Source organism: Sceloporus undulatus, chromosome 5, assembly GCF_019175285.1.
Source record: "Sceloporus undulatus isolate JIND9_A2432 ecotype Alabama chromosome 5, SceUnd_v1.1, whole genome shotgun sequence".
In the NCBI taxonomy this organism is placed as follows: Eukaryota; Metazoa; Chordata; class Lepidosauria; order Squamata; family Phrynosomatidae; genus Sceloporus; species Sceloporus undulatus.
In genome coordinates this window covers 84,396,963-84,420,167 of record NC_056526.1, presented here as the reverse complement: position 1 = coordinate 84,420,167, position 23,205 = coordinate 84,396,963, and the positions used below count along the sequence as shown (strand labels likewise).

At 38.6% G+C, this 23,205-nt stretch overlaps 1 protein-coding gene across 1 annotated transcript in view; it reads right to left on the bottom strand.

Moving 5' to 3' along the window:
* Positions 1 to 23,205, bottom strand: part of RELN (reelin) — a 250,778-nt gene that overhangs the window by 69,524 nt on the left and 158,049 nt on the right. The window contains 12 exon segments of the mRNA XM_042467668.1: positions 227 to 367; positions 2,659 to 2,932; positions 3,085 to 3,273; positions 3,680 to 3,838; positions 5,645 to 5,721; positions 6,245 to 6,452; positions 6,673 to 6,830; positions 10,497 to 10,732; positions 15,183 to 15,383; positions 17,058 to 17,229; positions 17,887 to 18,092; positions 21,964 to 22,150. Of these exon segments, the coding sequence (XP_042323602.1) occupies positions 227 to 367; positions 2,659 to 2,932; positions 3,085 to 3,273; positions 3,680 to 3,838; positions 5,645 to 5,721; positions 6,245 to 6,452; positions 6,673 to 6,830; positions 10,497 to 10,732; positions 15,183 to 15,383; positions 17,058 to 17,229; positions 17,887 to 18,092; positions 21,964 to 22,150 (2,208 nt within the window).

Below are 23,205 nucleotides of genomic sequence, written 5' to 3'. Positions count from 1 at the left end.
TTAGAAGAGCAGAGGTAATGAAAAACATTTGCTTCTTCATTAGTTTTTAATCCAATTAACCACTCCTTGTAGGTATGGTATGGTTGGACAATATGTATAAGGAATGCAGGCTATGAATAACGAGCCAAACCTCTCAGTGCTTTAGGCTTATTGCTACAGAAAATAGTTCCATCTCCACCCCCAACTTAAAGTTAAACAAATAACCATGAAGTACTTGTTCTCTTACACACAACGGCCAGCATCACAGATTCCATGGCCAGAACACATCCAAGGGCATCCAGTGGCTAAGATTACATTATCAATAGACCATATATCCCCACCAGAAGCATATTCATATTGGATCCACCTGAAGCGTGTTCTGGGGGACCTGGTAAACACACACAAGAAAGGGAATAATTCAGGACAGTCTTATAAAATATAGGTAATGGAAAACTTATGGGGGAAGAGTCTACACAATGCAGATAATAGTATATGTCCTATCATTAATGATTTGTTAAAAATTTAAAACATAATCCAATAGTATTCCAAATTCTGTTTATATGTCATGCCAATTTTAACATTTATATTGGAAGAAAAAGCCATGTTGTCTGAGACTCTTCTTCAGCACTTGCACTTCATATTGTGGAACACTCCCTTGTGCAAAAGGATCACTTCACAGTAAAATTTTGCTGTATGTAACACTAGTGAGTGTTCTGAAAATTCCAGGACATGTTAACTATTCCACAACAGCTTTTCAAACATGCTTACAATTATACATGCCAATGCAGAATGGCGAAAGAATTGACATGTACTAAATTTATCATATGGTAGGCACCTTATGAGTTGACTGCTTGAATTCATTCCAAGTTAATGAAAACTGACACAGCCATTTTCCATTGACCACAAGCAGATGCAAACTTGCATTATGCCCTTCTACCACTGAGCTTAACATTCAGAGGCTTCCTTCAGAGAACTTCCACACTTGATTATGCCCTATGGATTTTCTAGTATATATATATATATATGTGTGTGTGTGTGTGTGTGTATTTGATTATTATGTAAGTTAAAAATGAAAACAGATATTCACAAATACATTTCTGAAAAAATACAGTAAATTAACTAAATAGCACTATTTTAGAAGCATGTGTTTTCTAGATCTAATACATAATACATTTTAAACAGTTTTGATTTTATTTGTTATTTGACTGCATTTGAATATAACACTAACATTATCTCATCCCCCTCTCCTCTTTTGGTGTGCCCATGAAGAAGTGGACAGAGATTTTCAGTTAAGATTTAACCCAGGTTTGTGGGTTCAGGTGACAGGGATAAGCTCCAGTTAATCCAAAATGGAAGTGAAAGCTTCCAAACTCCTCCTCACAGCTACACCAGAGGAGTGAAGCATGTAAACCTATTTTGACATCTGACTACATTCATTATGTGTTAGTTAAGCCATCATGGAATAGCCATGCAATGTAACATCCTACTATTATGTTATAGGCATCTATTTTGTTTTCCAATATTTGGCTACTGACATCCAATAGTTAGTTTTGTGAACTATTAAAATTGCTGAATGTTCAGCTGGGGAAAGAATCATATTTCAGGAATTATGCTAATTTACTTCCTCACTATATCTTCAATAAGATTCCACTGTACAAATAAAACAACTACAGAGAACTACAAGAACCTGTTCCATTACAATTTAGCATATAACAGGCCTTGAGACTCATTTGTACATAAAAGTGATTTGTCTGTGATGGGCTCTTTATAACTGCCAATTTTATTGATTAGAATTATGTTTCAGAATTGCAGCTCTTCAACACACTATTGCTGAGCAACTACCACCAGTGATATCATTGCAAATCCTGCATAGTTTTGAGGGAAGAACTAAACGTAACAGCAAAAATGAGTTTGTTATCAAAACAGTGATTCCATACTGAGCCTCTCTTTCCCCTGCTTTTACCTGTAATGAATGGTTATGAAAAGTGATGTGGAATATGTTTAGTCATCTCCATCTCTCACTGGCAATCAATAACGGGGAGAGAGAGCATCCATGACATGAAGACAGCACTTAGGGCAAGAAAGAAGGGAATTCAGAACAGGAAATCAGTGTTTATCACCACCCTTTTTGTCATGGGAGAATGCCTTAGCTTTGAAGATGAGTAATGAGAACAATTTGATTTGGCCACAATTTACATCCTTAAAACTGGTGATAGAGAGAAAAATGCCATTTCTCTAGGGTGGTGCTCTTTGTAAGTACAGTGGAACCTTATTATATGTGGGGGATCCGTTGCGGATTCCTCCGCATATAAAAAAATCTGCCTATGCTCGAGCCCCATTGTTTCCAATGGGGCTCGTGTGCAGCGGTGCGGCGGCACGCAAGGCGGCACGCAAGGCGCAACGGGTGCACGCGCCCATTCTATTGAATGGGATGCGCTGCCCCTTCCGCCCCACGCGCGCTGGCAGCTTTGAGCGCCTATGCTCAAAGCCGCCTATAAAAAGACCGCGTATGCGGAGGCTCTACTGTATTAAAAAAAACATTAAAAAAGATATCTGGTTTAAAACATCTTACAAATCATTCATTCACAGTTTCTGTTATGGTTAGATCATAAATTCAGTTAAATGCTGTAGTTTCTTTCACAGCAAAACATTAAGGAAAAAAAGGGTAATGGTTCTCACATTGTTGCAGGTGGAAGGTACAGTATAATTCTCTTCCAGTTCTGGAACCTTTCAGAAGTGTAAACTGAACTTTCAGTATAATATTGGCAGCCTATCTTAGGAGGAACACACTCCTCAGTTACCAAATGCCAGTCTCTCCCGTTGTTTATAGAATACTGAAAATGAACCCCGTGGGAATCACTGAATGGTTTGCTGCAGCCCATGTTCAGCTCAAACTGCATGAAGGTGGAGTCCGACACATGGAAATCCCAAGTCTCAGCGTAACGAGGTTTTCCTAAAACAGCACAGAAGGGAAGGGATCATTATTCTTTGACTTTTGAAAAAATGTTTCAAATCTTTTCCCCATACCCTTATAATATATTGCAACTTTTGACAGAATTTCAAAAAGCTTCAATATGTTTGTACTTACTAAAAAGTGAACCTTACCTGTATTTTCACTGAATATAAGGGCTGTGTCCATAGACAGACAATCAATGTCTACTTGACCCCCTTGGATCCGGTACCAACTCGCTTGTAAATCCACAGATCCATCAAATTTATCCTGAAAACCAGTCTGGGAGCTGTCATTCATTCCTACAAGGACATCATCTAAAGCCCACTGTGCTGAATGCTTTCCTACAAACAAACAGATATGTGTTAGTAATCCTTACACTTTACATCAGGAATCAGTTTAACTGACTTCCAAAACTTAACAAGTCTAGGGTTATTTATATTAAAATATTTGTGCATGTGCCTTCAAGTCGCTTGTCAACGTATGGCAATCCTATGAATTTCATAGGGCCTTCTTAGGCAAGGATTACTCAGAATATTCAATAAGGAATACTCTAAAAGGAATTAAATTTGTGTGGCTAAAGAATGAAAACAATGAACTTTGATATGAACAAACTATGGGTATATCTTTTCTATGTTTATGAAATAAGCATTTGCCAGAATTCGAATGTCCATATTCATTACTAGGTCTTAAACACTACTCATTCAATTATAATGTAAAAGGTTAAATTGTAATGTTCATTTTACAAACCATGTTGAGGTTGCCACCATCGGAAAGCAGTAGCTGGTGTTTTGGCCTCACGAGGCAGTTCTATCGACACTATTTGGGGTTCTATGAAAGACATGAAGTCCAGTTCGCGTAGCAGATGCCAGCGTATTCCATTGTCAGTTGAATATTGAACAACAAGCCCTGTAAATGAAAAAGAAACAAAGCACATCTGTAGAAGTGGTTCAAGCTATCTTTTGGAAATACATGTCTGATTCTATGTAATTAGTTTAGGTCAATCTAAATATTAACCCTCTCAGCTTAATGTTCTTTAGGTTTTTTTCATGTTGGCCATTCAGGAGAAATTGCAACAGTATGGGTCCTCCCTCTCAGCATTACTACATTTGGGATTTTTGAGAGCCAGAGCATCAAGCCACATACCTGAGCTATAGGTATAAGACAGCAGAGATCTCAGGCTACCCACAACAAAATTGTATAATATCAACTGATTCCTATAGTGGATATTACAGAATACCGATCTGTTGCTCATAGGTTAGGAATTTTGTGAATTCCCAACTTTCTAGCCAAATTTTGATGTAAATTGACTTTCTGCTCAGTAGCAACAACTGGCAAGGAAATGTCAAAAACTGGCATGAAAGTTTATAACATGCTGGACTTGATTCATTCATTTCCTGGCTAGCTGCTTCTACTCCGGAATTGCTCCATCATGTAACTGGCAAAGGGAAATTCGCTACAGGAATATCAATTTCCTGAGGCAAACAACAAATAAATGAGTTTTATGTTGTTTTATATTAGGCAATGTTAGGTTCTCTAATTTCTCAAAGTATAGTTATATCCCACCTAGTTACACGAGAGTATCAAGAAAAAGAAAAGAAATCAGTAAAAAACAAGGAGGTCATCAGGGTTTTTTTTTTTTAAAAAATATCTTAACTTGGGTATAAATAATATTTTCTTCAGCTTCAGCTTTTATGAAGGGAATCTAAAGTAATGGACTGTTACTTTTAGGAAATAAATCTCTGTCTAGTCTTTTCACATACTACTACTGAAAAAGATATTACTGAACTACATGGAAGAAATCAAGAACTACAATCAGTGTAAATACAGTGACTACCTACTGTGACTCCTACAGTTGAATTTATTTATTTATTCCAATATGACATCCACAAATTTCTCTCAATATGGGGAAGAATTCATCTTAATCTTATCTTCATAGCTGAGATCATGCCTATTGTTTCTGTCTATTATCTATAGTTTCTCCTGTTATTTTGGGATAGATTGCTGTTTTATACAAGCTAGTAAAAATAAAAATGTTCAGGTGTGCCATCAGCATCTGAGCAAGGGAATTTGACCACACTAATTAACCCAACTCTGCCCATGGATGACCATAAATACTGGTGCAGTTGTCCACAACAAGGATGTATTTGCAAATAGAATTGTATGGAAAAAGGCATCCTATATCATAAGCATCCGTCATGCAGATTTCAGATTGTGTGGATGTATGTGAATATGTGTAAAGGATTCTTCACTGCAGATGTTTGGACTTTTTCCCAGGGTTCGATTGCATGTTCTACTTCCTTTCTTACAAATGGCCATGTTCTCATGGAATAAAATGTTGCAGTCATTACATTTTTGTTTTGTATTTTACCATGTTTGATGTTAACTGCTTTGATATAATTGACTGACTAATCAATACACTTTTAACAAACATTTAACTACAATGTTGTCCTGACACTTGGTGAACCTGCCATTGTTAGAGATTCACTGAGGTGTTCAAGCAATGCACAGCAGGCCTCCCATAAATCTCCATTCACACTAGCCATAATGATGAGCCTTTTTGCCTGGGTAGAATAAGAAGTAATGAGGTAATAATTGTTATACTTTTAATTAAAACAACAACAACAATCTTTGCTCCCTTCATAAAAAACTTACTGTATCAATAAGATATTTTTAATTATGTGAAAAAGTTGAAATAAAGAGAAGTGAGTTTACCTTCATTCCGGGCTTTTGGTTTGTTACAGCCTGTACCAATTGTTTTGCTTCCAATTTGTACATAAAATTGAACAAGTCTGTTAATAAAAAATATTGAAAAGTTATATCTTAGATAAAGCTTGGAGGGTGATATTATTAAATGCTGTTCTCCTATCAGATGAAGTTTATTTGGAAGTCATTTTCAAAGGGACCTCTACCTCTGCTCAGCTATTCATTTTTAGGAGAGTTTGATTTATTAGGCAAAATATTAGGTAAAATGTCTTCTGGACAGGACGATGACAGCAAATGGGGAACGTGGGCCTTTGGGCTCATGTGTCTAGGTCCTATGTGGGAGAGAGTCAATAAGTCCAGTGAGAAACTTCTGAGCAGAAAAGCGTAGGACTACTCTTTATAATTCCGCAAGAAAATCACAATTTGTTTAAAGTACTGTATTATACAATGTTAATTGATTAAAAACAGCCTGTTTAGTTTGAATATGACACCAAATTTCTGTCAACATGAGGAAAGCATGTCATCAAAATTCTCATCCCTTTGAGAAATATCTGACTAAATATTCTTAGTCCCCAAAAAACAAAAAGCAGAGCAAAATATACAATTGACCTGATGCTTGTGGTATCCAAAGGGAATGTTCTTGCTTCCCTTTTGCCAGGTCCATTGAAGTAAAGGGATTTTCCATCACTAAGTATTCCACAGCCATTTCCAACTTGTCCTCCAGTTATCTTGTACCAGAGAGGGCTCAGCTTCCTCTCAAACCTGTCAAACATTTCACTGTGATTTGGCACATTAGACACACAGGTCCCATGTGAGGCTTTAAAAGAGGAAGAAAAATGTGGGAGATTATTTGTTGAAACAACGCTGGGTAGCAAAAATGAGCAAGCAACATTTCATGATTCACACATAATTAATTTCTTCTGGGATCGCTCAGGGATAAACACATTCCACACAAATTTAATCCTCCTTTCATTTCTCCACCCACCACCCACTTTGTTTGCAAACATTTCATTCCGCTATCTTGCATAATGTCTTACCTGTATAGCCCAAGTCACAAAAACAGACCCCAGAAATACAGTCTCCATGACCATTGCAATAATTGGTACATGGCTCCGAAATGTACACCCCATCCAAACCAAAAGGGGGCACACTCTTCTGTGAACTGCTTTCTTGGATCCAGCGGAACCTGGTCTTACTACAGGGATAGAAAAACCAGAGGCAGAATGTCATTTCTGATTTCTTTTTTAATAATGCTGTATTTCATGCAGTCTCAGATGCATTATCAAATTGCTAGAACAAACTTTCAAAAATACATATGGCCACACAGACATCAGCTTTGTAATATCAGGAATTAATGTTATATTGTCTTCAAAAGATGTGAAACTCTTTTAAAGTGTATAGGCTATCACTACTACTACTGGACTGTGAGATAGTGGTATCCCAAGGTTGACGCATAATGTACACATAGATATGTTTGTGTATGTACAATAAATAGGTGCAATCAGTATAAAGTGCATATTTATTGTAAACAATTAAAAAGATGGACAATCATTTTACAAGTGTATAGCAAGCCTAAACACAGGCATGCAAGCTGATTGAAACAAGGATATTTCAAACAATCTTCTTGATAGGTAGAGTGAGATTTTATTCTCATGCTCACTGTACCCCAGACAAACTTGTTCTGCCTTCAGATATGTAAGATGTCTTCTTGTTAATATAAAATCTGCATATGGGATTTATGCATAGACAGTAACATTAGTAGGCCCAAATTGTATAGCTAAGGAGATTATTGAATAGATGCCGGAATAGATTCAGGTTGTAGCCTTCATTGACGAATCTTATCCCACTGCCCTATGCCTGGGCAGTAGGCAGCCCGTATACAACCTGGGCTTCTCCAGCAGCTTTTCAAGAACAGGAAAATCCCATTCTTGAAAAGCTGCAGGAGAAGTCTGGATAGGATATAGGCTGTCTACTGCCCCAGCACATGGCAGTGTGAAAAAATCTGTCAGTGATGTTTACAACCCGTGTCTATGTCAGAATGGATTTGGTGTGTGATACAGTGGTGCCTCGGGTTACGAATTTAATTCGTTCCGCGGCCGCTTTCGTAACCCGAAAAGCCTTCGTAAGCCGAAATGCCATAGGCGCTAATGGGGAAAAGCCGCGGTTCCCTTTAAAATAGCGCCGAAGTTTTTTCGTAACCCGAAAAAACTTTCGTAACCCGGAACAATAATTCCCTATGGGATTTTTTCGTATCCCGAAAATTTCGTAACCTGGGTAATTCGTATCCCGAGGTACCACTGTAATCTCCAACCACTCTAAACACAAACCAGGGATTCACCACATGTTTCAGGCTTAATAGTAGGACATTCAGTTGCAGGTTTCCTCTCTGCTTGCTACCAAGCCTCCCAACAGAGGATATCACCTGAACTGAGTATTTCTGTCCTAAAATTAAAAGGACCTAGAGAATAGTCAAAGATACCATGTACAGTATAATCCTTGAAAGTAAGTGGATGGACCTGGCCTGTACCTCGATAGGAGAGAACCAACTTGAATATCTATCCATATTGGTCTGAGCAGCTTGGAAGCAGGCTATTAGCATTATAAAGGAATAATCCTGAAATGCATTAGAACTAATTCCAGTACCATTAGGAGATCTTATTCTAAAGCGCATAGGTTTAAAATCAAGATATAAATTTGTCAGAGATATGTACAATAATTACGGTGTTGACACTCTGGGAGACACACAACAGGATCCCATCTGTACTGACAACTAAGTATCATCATGTTGATCAGCTTTCTTTGGGGTTGGAGTTGTTGCTTCAGTTTTGCTCCCTATTCCCGATTATACTGCAGAACATAATGCTAAACAGGCAGCCTCTATTGATTTGGTGCTGTTTGTGTTGGACAAAACAAACTCGTTAGTGTCAGATTTGTGTGACTTGGCACTTGCATTTGTTGGTTAATTAAGGGAAAAATACTTAAACTACAGTACACAGTGATTATCTGATTCATTCTCACCATGAGGACACCAGCTCCTCCTGCTACACAGCATGCCATGCACTGTAAATGTTTGTAAAGGGGATAACAGAAGGAGGCAGTCTGAAAACATGTACACAAGATAACAAAATAGCTTGGCCATGCTGCTAAAGATGAAAATAAAAACTCATTATATTAGCATGTACAGTGTATGTTTGTGCTCTGGGATAAATTCCTAGCTAGACCCTGGAACTTCGTTCCTAACAAGGTTAAAACACCCTTTTACTTGCTGACCTTCTGTCAGCAGGCAAAGAGTTTTCTATTCTGGTAGGCTTTTGAGAGCTGGATGTTTTTAAATAAAGGGGTTTAAAGAATGTGCTGTAGTATTTTTAATTACAGTGTTTTCAAACATAAACATTGGACAACCAGGATCTAAGTCTACATCCACTGGACCTGTATCAACTCTAGTGAATCTGAGTGATTTTATCTATGAAGTGATGGGTAAATCCTCCTTTGGGCCAGTTTCTAACAGATTCCTGACTACTCAAAACAGAACAACAGAGAAGGGAGTGCACAACCCAGAGGTTTGCTTCTATTCATCTTCACAACGCTCAACTAAATTGGACCAATTGGGGCAGCAGAACATCTCTGCACTGCCTCTTTATGATGAGCAGATTCTCTTGTGCAGTATCTCCACAGTACAAAAAAGGACAAATGTTATGAGGTCACAAGCAGGTGGTTCAATGGTGTCCCCACCCCTGGTGTCTCCCTGTGTGTGTGTGTGTGTCTGTGTGTAGAGGCTGTGGCAGCCAAAAGGGCATGTTCTGCACTCTCCTTTGCTGTGGTGGTGGAGGTCTCCTAGTGATGAGGCCTCTGCCACTGCAGCAGAGATGTGAGAGAGGTGCTCTGCTCTTTCCCTTAGTGTGGCAGCAGATGTCTTCTTGTGATGAGGCCTCCGCTGCAGCAGTAAAGTTGGGAGAGGTGCTCTCGAGCCTCTCCTTTGACGCTGCAGTGAAGCTGGGAGAGGGGCAGCAGCAGGATGGCCTGACCAGGTGTTACCCCTTTTCTTGGGTGTCACCCAGTATGGCCTGCAGCCTCCTAGTGACACCACTGAGGTGGTTATAATGACTGCCTAATACACTGTCTGCCATTTTTGTGTGCAAATTGAATGTTACTGGCTATTGTGTTGAGCTGGTTTGAGATTATGAGGGGAAAAGTGGTTTTCACAACTAGACTCCTTTGTAACCAAATATAGAGATTGTGCATAGCTTAGATACAATTTATATAGAAGTAAGCATTAAATTTTTTACCTACTCTGGAGAGAGATTCTGAGCAGAGCTGGGATTTACTATTCATAGTGTTTCTATTTCTGTTAGCAGCTAGGAGTGGGGCTTGACTGTGCTCTGCTAGATTCTGTGTGTTTTCCATAGAGGAGTCATCCTAGCACTCTACACCAGCAAACAACCATGCAGCATAATACACAGTAACTTAGTTGCCCTTCTCTTTCTTCTTTTTAACCCAGGATCAACTGTTTATGAATTTAATCCCATTGATATGTCTTATTTTATTCACAGGACTCAGTACTCTTCTGCCAACTTTTCTGACCTAGTTGGTCAGCCTAAAGGAAAAGACCATATTAACACCACTATAGTGTTTGCCACAGTATGCTTTAAAAATAACAACAACAACTGCAGCTTATATATCCCTAAGTTAAGTTTTTAAAATGAAACCCTGCACTTTGCTTTGTTACAAATATTCTAAATAGGTTTTCTGAGATTTCTTCAACAATGGTGTAAAAACTTGCAAGCCAAAAACCAAGGTAGTTCTTAGATTGTTGTAGCATAAAATATAAAACTAGAATAATGTCCAAAAAGTGCAAGGGTACCTGGCTGCAAGAGATCTTGGGATGATAATGGTAATTCTTGTCCAGTCCTCAAAATCTCCTGTGTAATATACAGTTGGCTCAGTCAGTTCTCGGGACCTTCCTTCACATCCTTTGACCCCAGGGGATGCTGGGTAACAGCCCTCCTTCACTAATGACCAGAACAGGCCAGCATCGTGGGAATACTGAAGGAGCACGGGGGCAGAACCAGTGAACTGATCTGTACAACCTATGTTCAGCTGCAAAATAAATGAAATTAAAATTAAAAAAAAACACAGAGGAGGGTATAAAGGTCACAAGTGAGATGTCTTTACTTATTTATTTACAGCTCATGTCTGAAAATGGACAGATCACACTAGTTCCTGCATGATCTGCATGTGTCCATTCATAAGTCCATTTCACCCCACTTCCACATCAATTACCATTATTTTTATGACATGTTTAATGGTTGAAACTTTTCTGTTTTGTACACATTTTATTCTGAAATAACAATTGTAGACACATTTCATCCTAAATCCAAAACTGCTAATGCAAATTGTAACATTTTTATAAGTATCTTTTATGGAAACAAACGAGTAACCATCTTAATGCAATCGATATCTCATGCAAATTACATTTGTGTGCATAAAATGCCTCCATTCATTCTCTCCAGTCAAAATCTGGAGAACATTATACTGAATAACAGTTAAGAAGAATATCCAGAATAAGGGTGCATGGAACCTATTGCACTGTATTATATCATATCATGTCATAATATATATTACTAAAATATATATGCCAGATTTCCACCACACATCACACAAGAAGCTTATACAAAATATTTTAAAAGCTAAAACAGTCTACCATTGACAGTGCTATCTTATACATGCTCTCCCAGAGGTAAATTCTACTGTGAACTATAAAGTTTGCTCCCAGGTGCACAAGGTTGTAGCTCAAAACAACATAACAATTCATGTGACTTTAGTAAACACATACAAAGGTAGGGGCTATTTCCAGGCAGTATTGATGTACAAATCACCTTGGCTGGATGAATATTCTCAGCTGCTCTGCCATCTGCTGAACAGTCTTTTGTTTTCCACCCACAAATACAGATTTTTCAGTACATTATACAACATTGCACATTCCTTGTAATTCTTTAGCTTTGGAAGGTGCACCTTCAAGGTATTTGTTTTGAGGTGAGACCGACATAGAAGAATTACAAGGCAAATTTCACGAAGACATCTAATGACAGCCTTAATAAGAATCTATTGTCTGTCAAGTATCCATACACTGAAACTCTGGTAGAGAAATTGATTGCAGAGGAGGAGATCTCAATGCCAGGTAAAACAATAGAACAACAAAGGGTACAGCATGCTGTACACTAGATAATTATAGCACTTTGATACCACTTTCATGGCCATAGAGCCATGGGATTTACAGTTTATGGGGTACTTAGAACTCTCTGCCAGAGAACTCACCAGAGAATTCTAAGCTCATCACTAAACTACAGATCCCAGAATTCCATAGGGCAGAGCAATGGCAGTTAAAGTGGTATCAAATTGTGATAATAGTGCAGTGTAGATACAACCAAAAAAGAGATTATAGTCCTTTGAGTGTGTACATGTGGGAGAAAAAATGATGATAAAGCTTCATTGCCAGAATAAATGCTTAGATTTGGCCTTTATTGTATTTCCCCATGTATTTTGTTGAGGATAGCCAGTTCCCTGTGATTTTTTTTGCAATGTAGCTTATGAAGAGATGTACTGTCACATGGCTGGCTGAGAAACTGGATTAACCTTAGCAAAACTCCAGTCCATTACAACAATTCACTTCTGGTACGGCATAATGTTCTGTTCTGAATCAGTATGTGTTGTGTATGTATGCATGTGCCTCAGGTTTGGCCAGGAGAGAGGTCCCACTGGGAAAGCGAAAGGGAGAAGAGGACAGGGAAGGATAAGTTAACTCACTGAAAAGCAGTGAGATGGATGGAGGATTTTTCTAACTCACTCAGCTGGCTAAGGAATCCCCTCCCTGCCTTCTCAATCAAGTTATGTAAAATTTCAAAAGTACTGCAGCATTTTGCAAAAGCACTGACATAACATTTTGCAGAAGATTGTATGTATACTTTTCAAATTCTGGCAATTCTGCTTGCCTGCTTGCAAATTCCAAAGGTGCTCCTCTGGCTAACCTCTGTTTGGTGAAAAATTGGAAATTTAATATGAGGTAGATTCTGTTCAAGTTTCTACAGCATTCTTACCAGGGAGTTATTGTCCCTACACTTTAAGGAAGAGGGAAACAAGTACACTTTTTCCTGCAGTTTTTGGCACATTAAAACGGACATCAGATTTGGTCACAGGAACTCCCTTCCAACCCCCTGGTTAAATTTCCAGGTTCAAGGCTTTTATATCATCACCCTTTGTTATCTGTGTAACCCAATATTTCAAATGGGGCTTAATAATCACCATGCTTTTTAGTAAAGTTAAATGAGGGCCATCAACTGAACTGAGCAATATTTATTAGTCAAGCTTCAGCTATGTCAGGAAATATCTAAAATTTGATTTAACTGGCTATTAACCTTGTGGAAATTCAATGCAAATGCATGAGTAACCTGTCAAGCAAAGAAAGAAATATAGATCTGAGTGAAGCCTTCTTTGTTATACAAGACATTGTTTTTCAATGTACTTTGCACCTTCCTTACACTTCTGGGGGCCTCACTGCTCTTTAGGTTCAGTTCTCAATCAGGTGGTAAACTTGTGTCTGGATGGTACCACACAAGACTACATACAGATGGACACTAATATGACTGAATGTTCTTTCATTGTAACAATTCTTTTTTTTAAAAAAAAATCCTAGCAAATAAAAAAGTACCACTACCTAATGGAGAAGCCTAAGCTATTATGTCCTCTTTCCTATAGTTGCATACTTGTTCATACAAGACCATCACAGTTTCAAGTGGTAAGCTCAAGTATTCTATATGTTTTCTATATATCCCTTTCTTGGGCAAGGTTCTAAAGAGTATAGTGGCCTCTCAGGTTCAAGGATTCCTGGATAAAACAGATTATCTAGATCTGTTTCAATCTGGCTTCAGGCCTGGCTATGGGACAAAGGTCCAAAACACACTGCAGAAATAATTCAGTTTGAGACCACTTTAACTGCTCTGGCTCAGTGCTAGGGAATCCTGGGAACTGCAGTTTATTTTGGCAGCAGAGCTCTCTGACAGAGAAGGCTAAATGTCTCACAACACTACAGTTTCCATAATTCCCTAGAATTGAATCCAGGGCAGTTAAAGCAGTCTCAAACTGGATTATTTCTGCAGTGTGTTTTGGACCAAAGACAGTTTTGATTGCTTTGATGAATGACCTACTAAGTTCCCTACTGAACAATCAAAGCTGTCTTTGGTCCCAAACACACTGCAGAAATAATCTCAGAATTCCCTCTGCATATTTTATGAATGGACATGAATATTAGTAATTTTTTGGATATCCATACTGCAAATGTTTCCTGTCATTATATATTTCACAGTCCACACAAATAGTAGGTTTCCTCTGAAACATTTTCATTACTGGTTTTGTGAGTTCTCTCCATAATCATTACTTTGTATTAAGAAAATAAGGGACAAGTACTAAAGCACTTGCCTTAGTACTGATTGACTCCCTCTTAAACAATTATAAAATCATGCTCTCAGCTCCAAAGGGAAGTGTTAAAAGAAAACTGTCACATGCTTTGCTATTGCCTCTTGCATTGGACACTTCAGCAGACAGGGATGAGATATACTTGAGACTGTAGCACCATCTTTCGCACTCAACAGTTGCCTCATAAGGTCTAAGGATGCCTCAATTGACTGTTATTGAAATTAAGTACTAGTATTACTGTGAAGATTCATAAAAGCAAATTGTACATGCAAGGAAGCTCAAAGTATCTGTTTAAAAGACAATATTGGGAAAAACCTACAAGGAATATAAAACATAGCAATTCTTTACCATGTCATCATGGTAAAGTCAAAACAGAATGATATTATTTTACAAATCCTTATACAAATTCCCATTTTCCCTGTTTATAGCATGGTGAGAAAAATAGTTGAAAAACTGCCTGCAAAAATATATCTGTAATAATTCTGTTTGTAAATTATTCAATGCCTGTATTCACCAATTATGTAAAGACTGTGTATTTGTGGCTAGCTCATTAAAATTCTATTGCAGTCAATCCCTAGAATTCACAATGGGATTTCATTATAAACTCAATAAAATTTTGATTAGGATTTAAAAAAAGGCAGGCCAACAAAGCGAATAAACTGTCTGTTGAGTGTTATATTACAGGAATGATATGGTAACCATTCCCTCTTGACTATACTGCCTTGCTCTTCCAATAATACTTGAATCTTGGTGAGCGTGTGAGATGGCCAATACAGTTACTTCTTACACCAGTGTCCGTTGCCCTTTCATTTCACTTCAGAACTCACTCTATTTGTATCTTAAATGAATCTTTCACAGACCAGGATTTTACCTCCTCCTTGGTTCTCCTGCCAGTATATTTGGGCACAGTGTAGGAAAAGAGGCTAAGGAAAATGGTTTGTTGTATTACAGATTTCCAAAGAAAGGCAGTGTCCCATTTTAGAGTGTTATCAGATAAGTGTGTTGCAATCACAACCTGAATTGCTCCAGTTTCTTGTGTGGGTAGGATTAGGGAAATTAGCTTCCTCTTAATTCAAACCTTGAATTGAAGAACATATCCAGGTTTCAGCGTTAAGTCTCGTGTCACTGCAAAGCGATCGCCATCTGATTTCCCAAATACCATTGCTGATGGTGTGGCAGAACAGAAAGTTTCGTTTTTGGGCATCCCTTCATTAGCCAACATGAGCCAGACGCTGAGCTGGTTCATAGGGTAATCAAACGCTGGCTTCTCATAAAAGTTCTGGAAATAGAAAACAAAACAGAAGTAATATAGTTAATTATTATTAATATAAGTTTGTGGTACTCAAACATTTTACCCTTGGGACCCCCTTTACATCTGCATGCAGACATCATGCCCCGCCTCCATGTAGTATATGAATAAAAGTATCCTGTTAATTTAGTGTGCATATTTTCATTTACATATTCATATACGTATATTCACATATTAACATTTTATAAGGAAATAATATGGTTCAAATTAGAACAGAATTATTTAAGTAAGTGCAATATTATCTCAGCACATATATATGCACCACCCTGAAGCTTCCACTATTTGAGAACTAGTGACATAAATGGAACTTTACCCTCTGGTTTTCCTATCTGGTTAGCTAAAGTGCTTGCATTTAAACAGATTAATGCTGTGATCCTATGCACCTTTACATGGTAATTACTAAAATCAATTAGATTTGGGGATGGTTCACAGTCTTTTCATGTTGATTTCTGTGTGATGAGTTACTATACATTGGATGAATGGTGAGCTGATTCAGGTGGAAAGGTTGAACTGAATGGAAAATTTTGTCAATGGGGCTTTTTCCATTTTATGAAATGAAATGATCTCAAGTGATATGTGATGGCGCTTGCACTTAATCATGATGTGAAGGATAAGCACAATGAAACCAAAACCAGCTGGAAAACAAAAAAGAACCAACACTCATTAAATAACAATGACAGACACAGCAGTTTACTGTCAGCTTGTGTTTCCAATGATAGTGTGGTGGTAAAATTCACCCCAGTAGCTATCTGAAGTGCTGCGTCTATTTGGAGACCCTTGTATGGTATTTTAAAACTCAAACTAAAAACCTGACCTGAGTAGATCTTAGTAGATCTAAGTCTCTACTGTAATAGAAACCACCTGTCAAAACTGCAACAGGTACATGCCACAGCTGTGTAATGGGATAACTATGGCCCGGTACAAACAGGCGCTTTGTGCCGACCTGGGGCCAAAATTAGGGCTCAGGAGTGTGCAGTATCCACATGCTCCTGAGTCCTAGTGCGCAGCGGCAGCGACGCCATCATGGTGCGTCTCCATCCACACGGGGGCCAGCATGATGATGCAAGCACAATGCAGCATCCACACATTAGGGTGCCGCGCTTGTATCATCGACACACAACAGTGTGCCAATGGCACACTGATAGTGATGGCTGTGTGTGCCAACAGTTTGATTGCTGCGGGCTCCCTCTGGAGGGAAAACAGGCAGCTCCAGACTGCCCCTTTGGGGTGGTCTGTCAAGCCCCTATGTTTCTCATTCTTATTATTCCCCCAAAATATCAATTGTATGCATTAGATAGAGAATTGCCCTCTCTCAGGAGAGACATGCTTGTAATTGCTTCAAAAGCGAAAGAAAGCTCATTTTTTTGGAATTCACTACTCCTTGTCAAAGCCATCATGTGTCCATTCTCCAAACCTATACAACACTTGGCACATGAAAGCAGATTTCCATTTTCTTTCCTTCTTGCTAGTATATATGAAAATTACATGGAAAAAGTCAGATTTAAGAATGAGGTGGGATACTTACTTCCCTCTGCAGAACTAAAATAAACACATTGGAAACTGGAGTTTTATTCCAGATATTCTAATTAAAATCTGGCTAAAAGGGGCTCCCATTTCAACAAGGAACTTGCATTCATATATTACCTGTGGCAAAGTGGGATTAACAACAGGTATGATCTGCTTCAGCTTTTCAGACAGAATGATGATGTCATCAATAGCCCACTGGTCGTATCCTTCCCCTGAAAACACTGGCTGCCACCAGCGGAATCTAGTACATGGAGTCTTTGCAGCAGCAGGAAGTTCAAGGTAGACAAATCTAGATTTTTAATATTTTTAAGAAGGACATGCACACAAAGAAAAATACAAATGATAACAGGGATGTTCTGGGTGAGCATATAGTTCCACAATACATATTTCACGACAAGTTCCTCTGTCATTATGTTACTGGAAGTGTAATACTATAAGTGAGTGATGAAAAGATAGGGGCTAAACAGACAATCCCAAAAGAGCAGTTTGCCAGAGCGCCAGATCGGGGCTACAGGAACCGCATGCCACAGCCCAGATCCAGCCATTTGCTGGTTCAAAAGAAGTGGCAGAAAGCCCCTCCTTTTGAAGCAGTGTTTTTATTGTATTTAACGCTGCACCGAAGAAACGCCATGGATCCGCCTGCCATCTGGTCAGCCTGGAGGCTTCTTGGTGGCTTGGGGGTGGAGTCGGGGAATGTGGCGTGTGATCACCACGCCCGCACTCCACCTTGATGCCAACCCTTTTGGTCAGTCTGTATAGCCTCATAGATCATTTGAGCAATAAGGCTGACTAGTCACTATTTTAGAGTGTTTTGAATTGAACAGTCTACTGTATTAAGGTAAAGTTCTACATTATTTCTTGCAGTCTATCTGTTTCAGCCCTGGAGTTCATGACAACAATGGGAGTAGGGTTAAAAAAAAAGGCCCACCATGGTCTGAAATGTTACCTGGACTTGCTGAAGTCAGAGAAGTACATTTCTGCCAGTAGATGCCAGTTGATACCTCCATTGTTGCTGTACTGTAACAGTATTCCTTCTTCTCTGCTGTCTGGCTTGTTGCAGGAAGGACTCTCCCCGCCAATCTGAATGTAAAACTGAACAAAATCTACCCAGGTAGTGTCCAGGTCCAGGCTCACCAATTGCCTCTTTCCAGCCTGTGATAACAGGAAAAAAAAAGACAAAGCAAATTTACTGAGGTTCTTGTTATATGTACAGCCAGGTTTTGTTGCTGCATGCCTTCAAGGTATTTCTAACTGATGGCTAAGGTGAACTTATCACAGGGATTTTTTTGGCCAGATTGGTTTAGAGCAGTGCTTCTCAATTATTTTCTGTCATGCCCCCCCTAGGAAGAAGAAAACATTTCGCCCCCCACCTCCGTCTGCAAATATAGTCACATCTCTCTATAAAATTGTTATAAGTACACCTCTGCATAACAGAGCCTCGCACCCCCCTTTACGGAGCCTCGCACCCCCCTTTACGGAGCCTCGCGCCCCCCCCTGGGGGGCCCGCCCCACTATTTGAGAAACACTGGTTTAGAGGGAGTTTGCCAATGCCTTCCTCAGAGGCTGGGAGAATGTGATTTGCCCAAGATCACCTAGTGGTTTCCAAAATATAAGACCTTAAACACAGTTAACTTTCATAGGAAAATATAACCTATAAGACAATTCAGCACAAAAATGGAGATCATATCCAAATAATGCAATATTGCCAGGAAGAAAATGATGATTCCATTGATGAAAGTGGATATTTTGAATCCTAGATGGCCAAAGAACTATTATTTTATAGCACAGGATGCTAGCACATGTTGCAAATGGCAAACGCCTCTGCAAACAAGCCAGCCAGATACTATTGTTGACAATGACCACTGTGAATGAAACAGGGTGGCAAGACAGTAGTATAGCACATTTTTTTACCTGCACAATGTCCTAGGTTCAAGCCCTGGCAACTCTAAGAAAAATGAACTAAGTAACAAGCAATAAGAAAGCAGGAAATAAGACAATGTGAATTTTGAAATGCTGTTCTCTGGGGAGAAAGTGTCTATGTAATGCTTACATCAGAGAAAGTTTTGTACAAAAATGTCTATTTTGGGAGAAACTGAATACAAAAATGTAGATAAAAATGTCTGATTTCTGTATATGTATACTTTAATAATATGACACCATATTACTTGTGCAGAGGCCTATGCATAGGACATAAAAATTCTTATTCTGACTATGGGCCCGTACAGACAGGCCAAAATAAAGCTGATTCGGGTCACTTTTGAGGTATGCTGTTTAAATGATGCATGTGTCCTAAGAGTCCAGAAGCCATGCCAAAGCAACTTAAGACTGGAGCGTGGCTTTGGTGTGGCTTTCGGACTCTTAAGACACATGTATCATTTAAACAGCATACCTCCAAAGTGACCTGAAGCAGCTTAATTTTGGGCTGTCTGTGTCGGGCCAAAGTTACCACCACCTCACATTTGCCCAGACCATTATCAGGAACTGCTGGCTTTTGGAGACACTTACTGCTTGATTTCGACCCCATTATGAAAGGTCACTTCAGTGAACTTTTGTGTTCATCCTAATTGTACAACGACACTTGGATAACTACTCTAATGGAATTGCCTTTATAAGTTTTTCTGTTAACATGCATCCTAAGCCTGTTTTAACACTTTGTTGTTGATGATGATTTAATGTTCTTTGTGGAACTGAAATAAATAAAAGTTTTAAAATATCCCTATTCAGTCATGACAACAGTTCTTAAAACACATGATTCATTTACACAGTTGAACATCATACAGATGATGTAGCCTATGAGAATGATTACTCCGCTATGCCCCCTTTTAATGGAGAATACATAGTTTCAATAGAAGTGAGTCATATATTATATTAAACTCCAGTGGCTTGGCTAAATGTGTTAGTAGTTTGCATTTCCCAGGATAACACAAATTACTCAGTCCCCCAGGTAAAAAGCAGAGCTATCGTTCAAGAATGGACTGCTGTTTCTGTTGCATTTGTATCATAAAATCTATTCCACCAGTGGGATGATTTACTACATAATTAAATTTAATTAAAAAGGGCCTCCAGTTATAGAAATCACAAAGGAAATGGGGAAGGCAGTTAATTAAATGAGTAAAATCCTGTAAATATGCCTACAGCAATTAAAAGAGGACATATCTACAAATAAGTAGTAGTAGTACAAAACTGAATTTGATCGTGGGGTGATAGACTAGTCAAGTTAGTATCAGTGGAAATAAAACACAGATTTCCTATAACAGCAAAAATTTCAATAAAATACACTTTAAAAAGATCTCCATAGAAATAACTGTTACACTATAGCTGTTACACTATAGCTGGTGGCAATAGTACTGAATTTAGGAGATTTAAACAAATTAGAGGTCACTACACCTATACATCTGAAAGTAGGCTTTACTAAGTAGATGCACACAGGACTCCATTGGAGGGCATCTGTAAATGAAGATATTTCTTTTAAGAATATGAGCACGTTAGATTTTTGTTTGTTTTTTAAGAAAAAAGTTGAAACATGATCATTTGGGCTTGTAATTAATCCAAATTTTGGATACTTTGGGATTTTCTTGTTGTGTGCCTTCAAGTCGTTTCTGACTTATGGTTACCCTAAGACCCTATCATGGGGTTTTCTTGGCAAGATTTGTTCAGAGGAGGTTTGCCTTTGCCTTTACCTTCCCTTGACACTGAGAGTATGTGACCTGCCCAATATGGGTTTCATGGCTAAACTGGGAACTGAACCCTAGTTTCCAGATTTATAGTCCAACACTCAAATCATACGCCATGCTAGATAATATGGGGGTAGTTATTCCAATTCTGCAACTTAGGCCCAGTAGAAACTGGCTCTTTCTGACGGTCTGTACCCCGCTTCAATTTTTAAAAATTAAATGGTCTACAAACCAGCTCTAGGTACAATGCTGATTCTCTATCAACCATGGTTCACTTCTTAACCATAGATTTGAAACCAGGGTTTGAAATTGATTTGCAGCCTAGTTTGTATAAACCAGCTTCTGATGGTGCTGATCAACTGAGAGAACTGCTTCCATCAGAGCAACTGATGATTTCCCTTCCTCCTCTCTTCTCTCTGTGTCTCCAAAACTTGCTTGCTTACAAAAATATATTCACTTATAGATACCGTGCAGTGTTATCCTGCACATCCCTGCTTGCAAATAAATCCTATAATGATCAGAATGGGGTTTTCTTCCAGTTCTGGGGTGTGAGATCCATGAGCAGGATTTCACTTGGTTGAGTGGGCTGAAATAAGTAAGGGAATTACATTAGAGGAACATGTAGCAGAAATGATACAGCACTGGCTAGCTTCCTTCTTCCCAGCATGTTCCTACCCGCCTTTCATGCTTGCCAATCAATTTAAACCCGAGGTACCAACTGACTGGCTGACATGACTCACTGCCTCAACTGGAGCACTCAGAGGAAGTTTTCACTCAGGTCAGGTGAGAGGGTAATTAGTTGATTGCTTCCCTCTCAGTCTACCAGATGGGGACAAATACATTTCTGGCAACTGGGGGATCACATGGGGGTTTGGCTTGGCGGATCACTTCTGTCACCCATTTGGTTCTAGCATGGTCCAGAAGGTTGGTTGATGCCTAGATCCAGTCCCCATGAATGTGCTAAGCCATCTACAACTGAAATCAATAAACAGTTGTGGCCTTTTTCTATCACACAATTTGTGTTGTGTTTTTTTTTTATGAAGCATCATTCACCCCAGACACGCAAATACCTAGATTAATTATGGCTTCATTGTTAAGAGATCTTCACTTTGCATTCCTGATTTTTGAAGTTAAAACACATTGTACTGTGATAAAGTTAAACCTACAATATAAATTATAAACCTAAAAAAGTAGATCAAACAGTATAAATTACATCTAATCTCATGTCCTGCTGCCAACCTTCTTCTTTGTTACATTAAATTTAACTATATATTTATATATCGAATGCACATTTCTCTTACACAGAAATAAATATATATATATATATATATATATATATATACACACACCTTGTTGAAATAAAGGGAGGATCCAGATGAGATAACGCCACAGCCTTGTTCTGGTTTTACAACCTCTCCACCAATTGCTTCCTGCCATTCTGTTTCCAAACTGTTTGGATTCTCAAAATCAGACATGATTGTTGAAGGGAGGTTATTTTCAGGGTGACATTCAGTGCCTTGATATCCAGAATCACACCTATAGATAACAGAAATGCACTGTGTATTAATCTGTCTGTCTGTCTGTCTGTGTGTCTATATAGATATATATAGTGCTTGAAGAAATGAGCAGGCAAAAAATGTGGGTCCATAAATCTGGTGATATACACATAACAAGAAATTATTGCAACTTGCTCCATTTAAGAAAGCAAAATTCAAAGAGAGTACCATATATACATGACTATAAATCAAAAAATGTATGCCCAAAATTGACCCTAAAATCCTGGGTTGACTTATATACAGGTCAAGACGGTAAAACAGCTTAGAAAGGTCCTGATAAAAGCTTTGCCCAATGCCCCACTCCCTGCCTTGGTAATGATCTCTGAAAGAGCTGCTGTGGCAGGGAGTGTGTGAATGTATGTGAAAGACATGATTCCCTTTTCAATTGTATGTTAAAACCTTCCTTTCCCTTCCCATCCTCCTCCTCTGAATCTCTCCACTGTTCCACTATTATACACTATAAACAACAGTGCCATGTACTGGTTTCTGTATACCAGCAGCTTCTAGGATTGTTGTAATGGTCAGCTGTCCCTTTAAGCATAGGATAAAGTTAGTAAGGGTCCTTATTTTTCTTGTTAGTCTTATTTGCCTCATGTTATTCACTGGTATTGGTTGAGGTGTAGTTTCTAGCCTTTGTGAGAGAAGCAGGGAGCTAAGACTAGGGCAATGATCATACAAGATTATTCCTTCAAATATGTTAATTTCACAGATTGAAAATGACCAGGTACAGCAGCCTATCCACTTTAAACAGCAAGCATGAATTTCTAGTTGGTATGGTAGCTCAATTTCTGTTTCATTTCTTCTCTGTTTTCAACAAATTCCTCAGAAATTAACATCTGCATTAGGTATTTGCCATCTGAAGTGTCTTTTTTGTGTTTCTCCTTCAGTGTTTCTCTTTGCCTTGCTTAATTTTTAATATTTTTCTTCCTTCAAGACTATTTCAGTTCTCACTCAGTTGGAGTTCAGACTCAGGAAGTATTTTGTATAATATTTGTATAAACTTTGGAATAACTGGAGAAAATTTTAAATAACAGA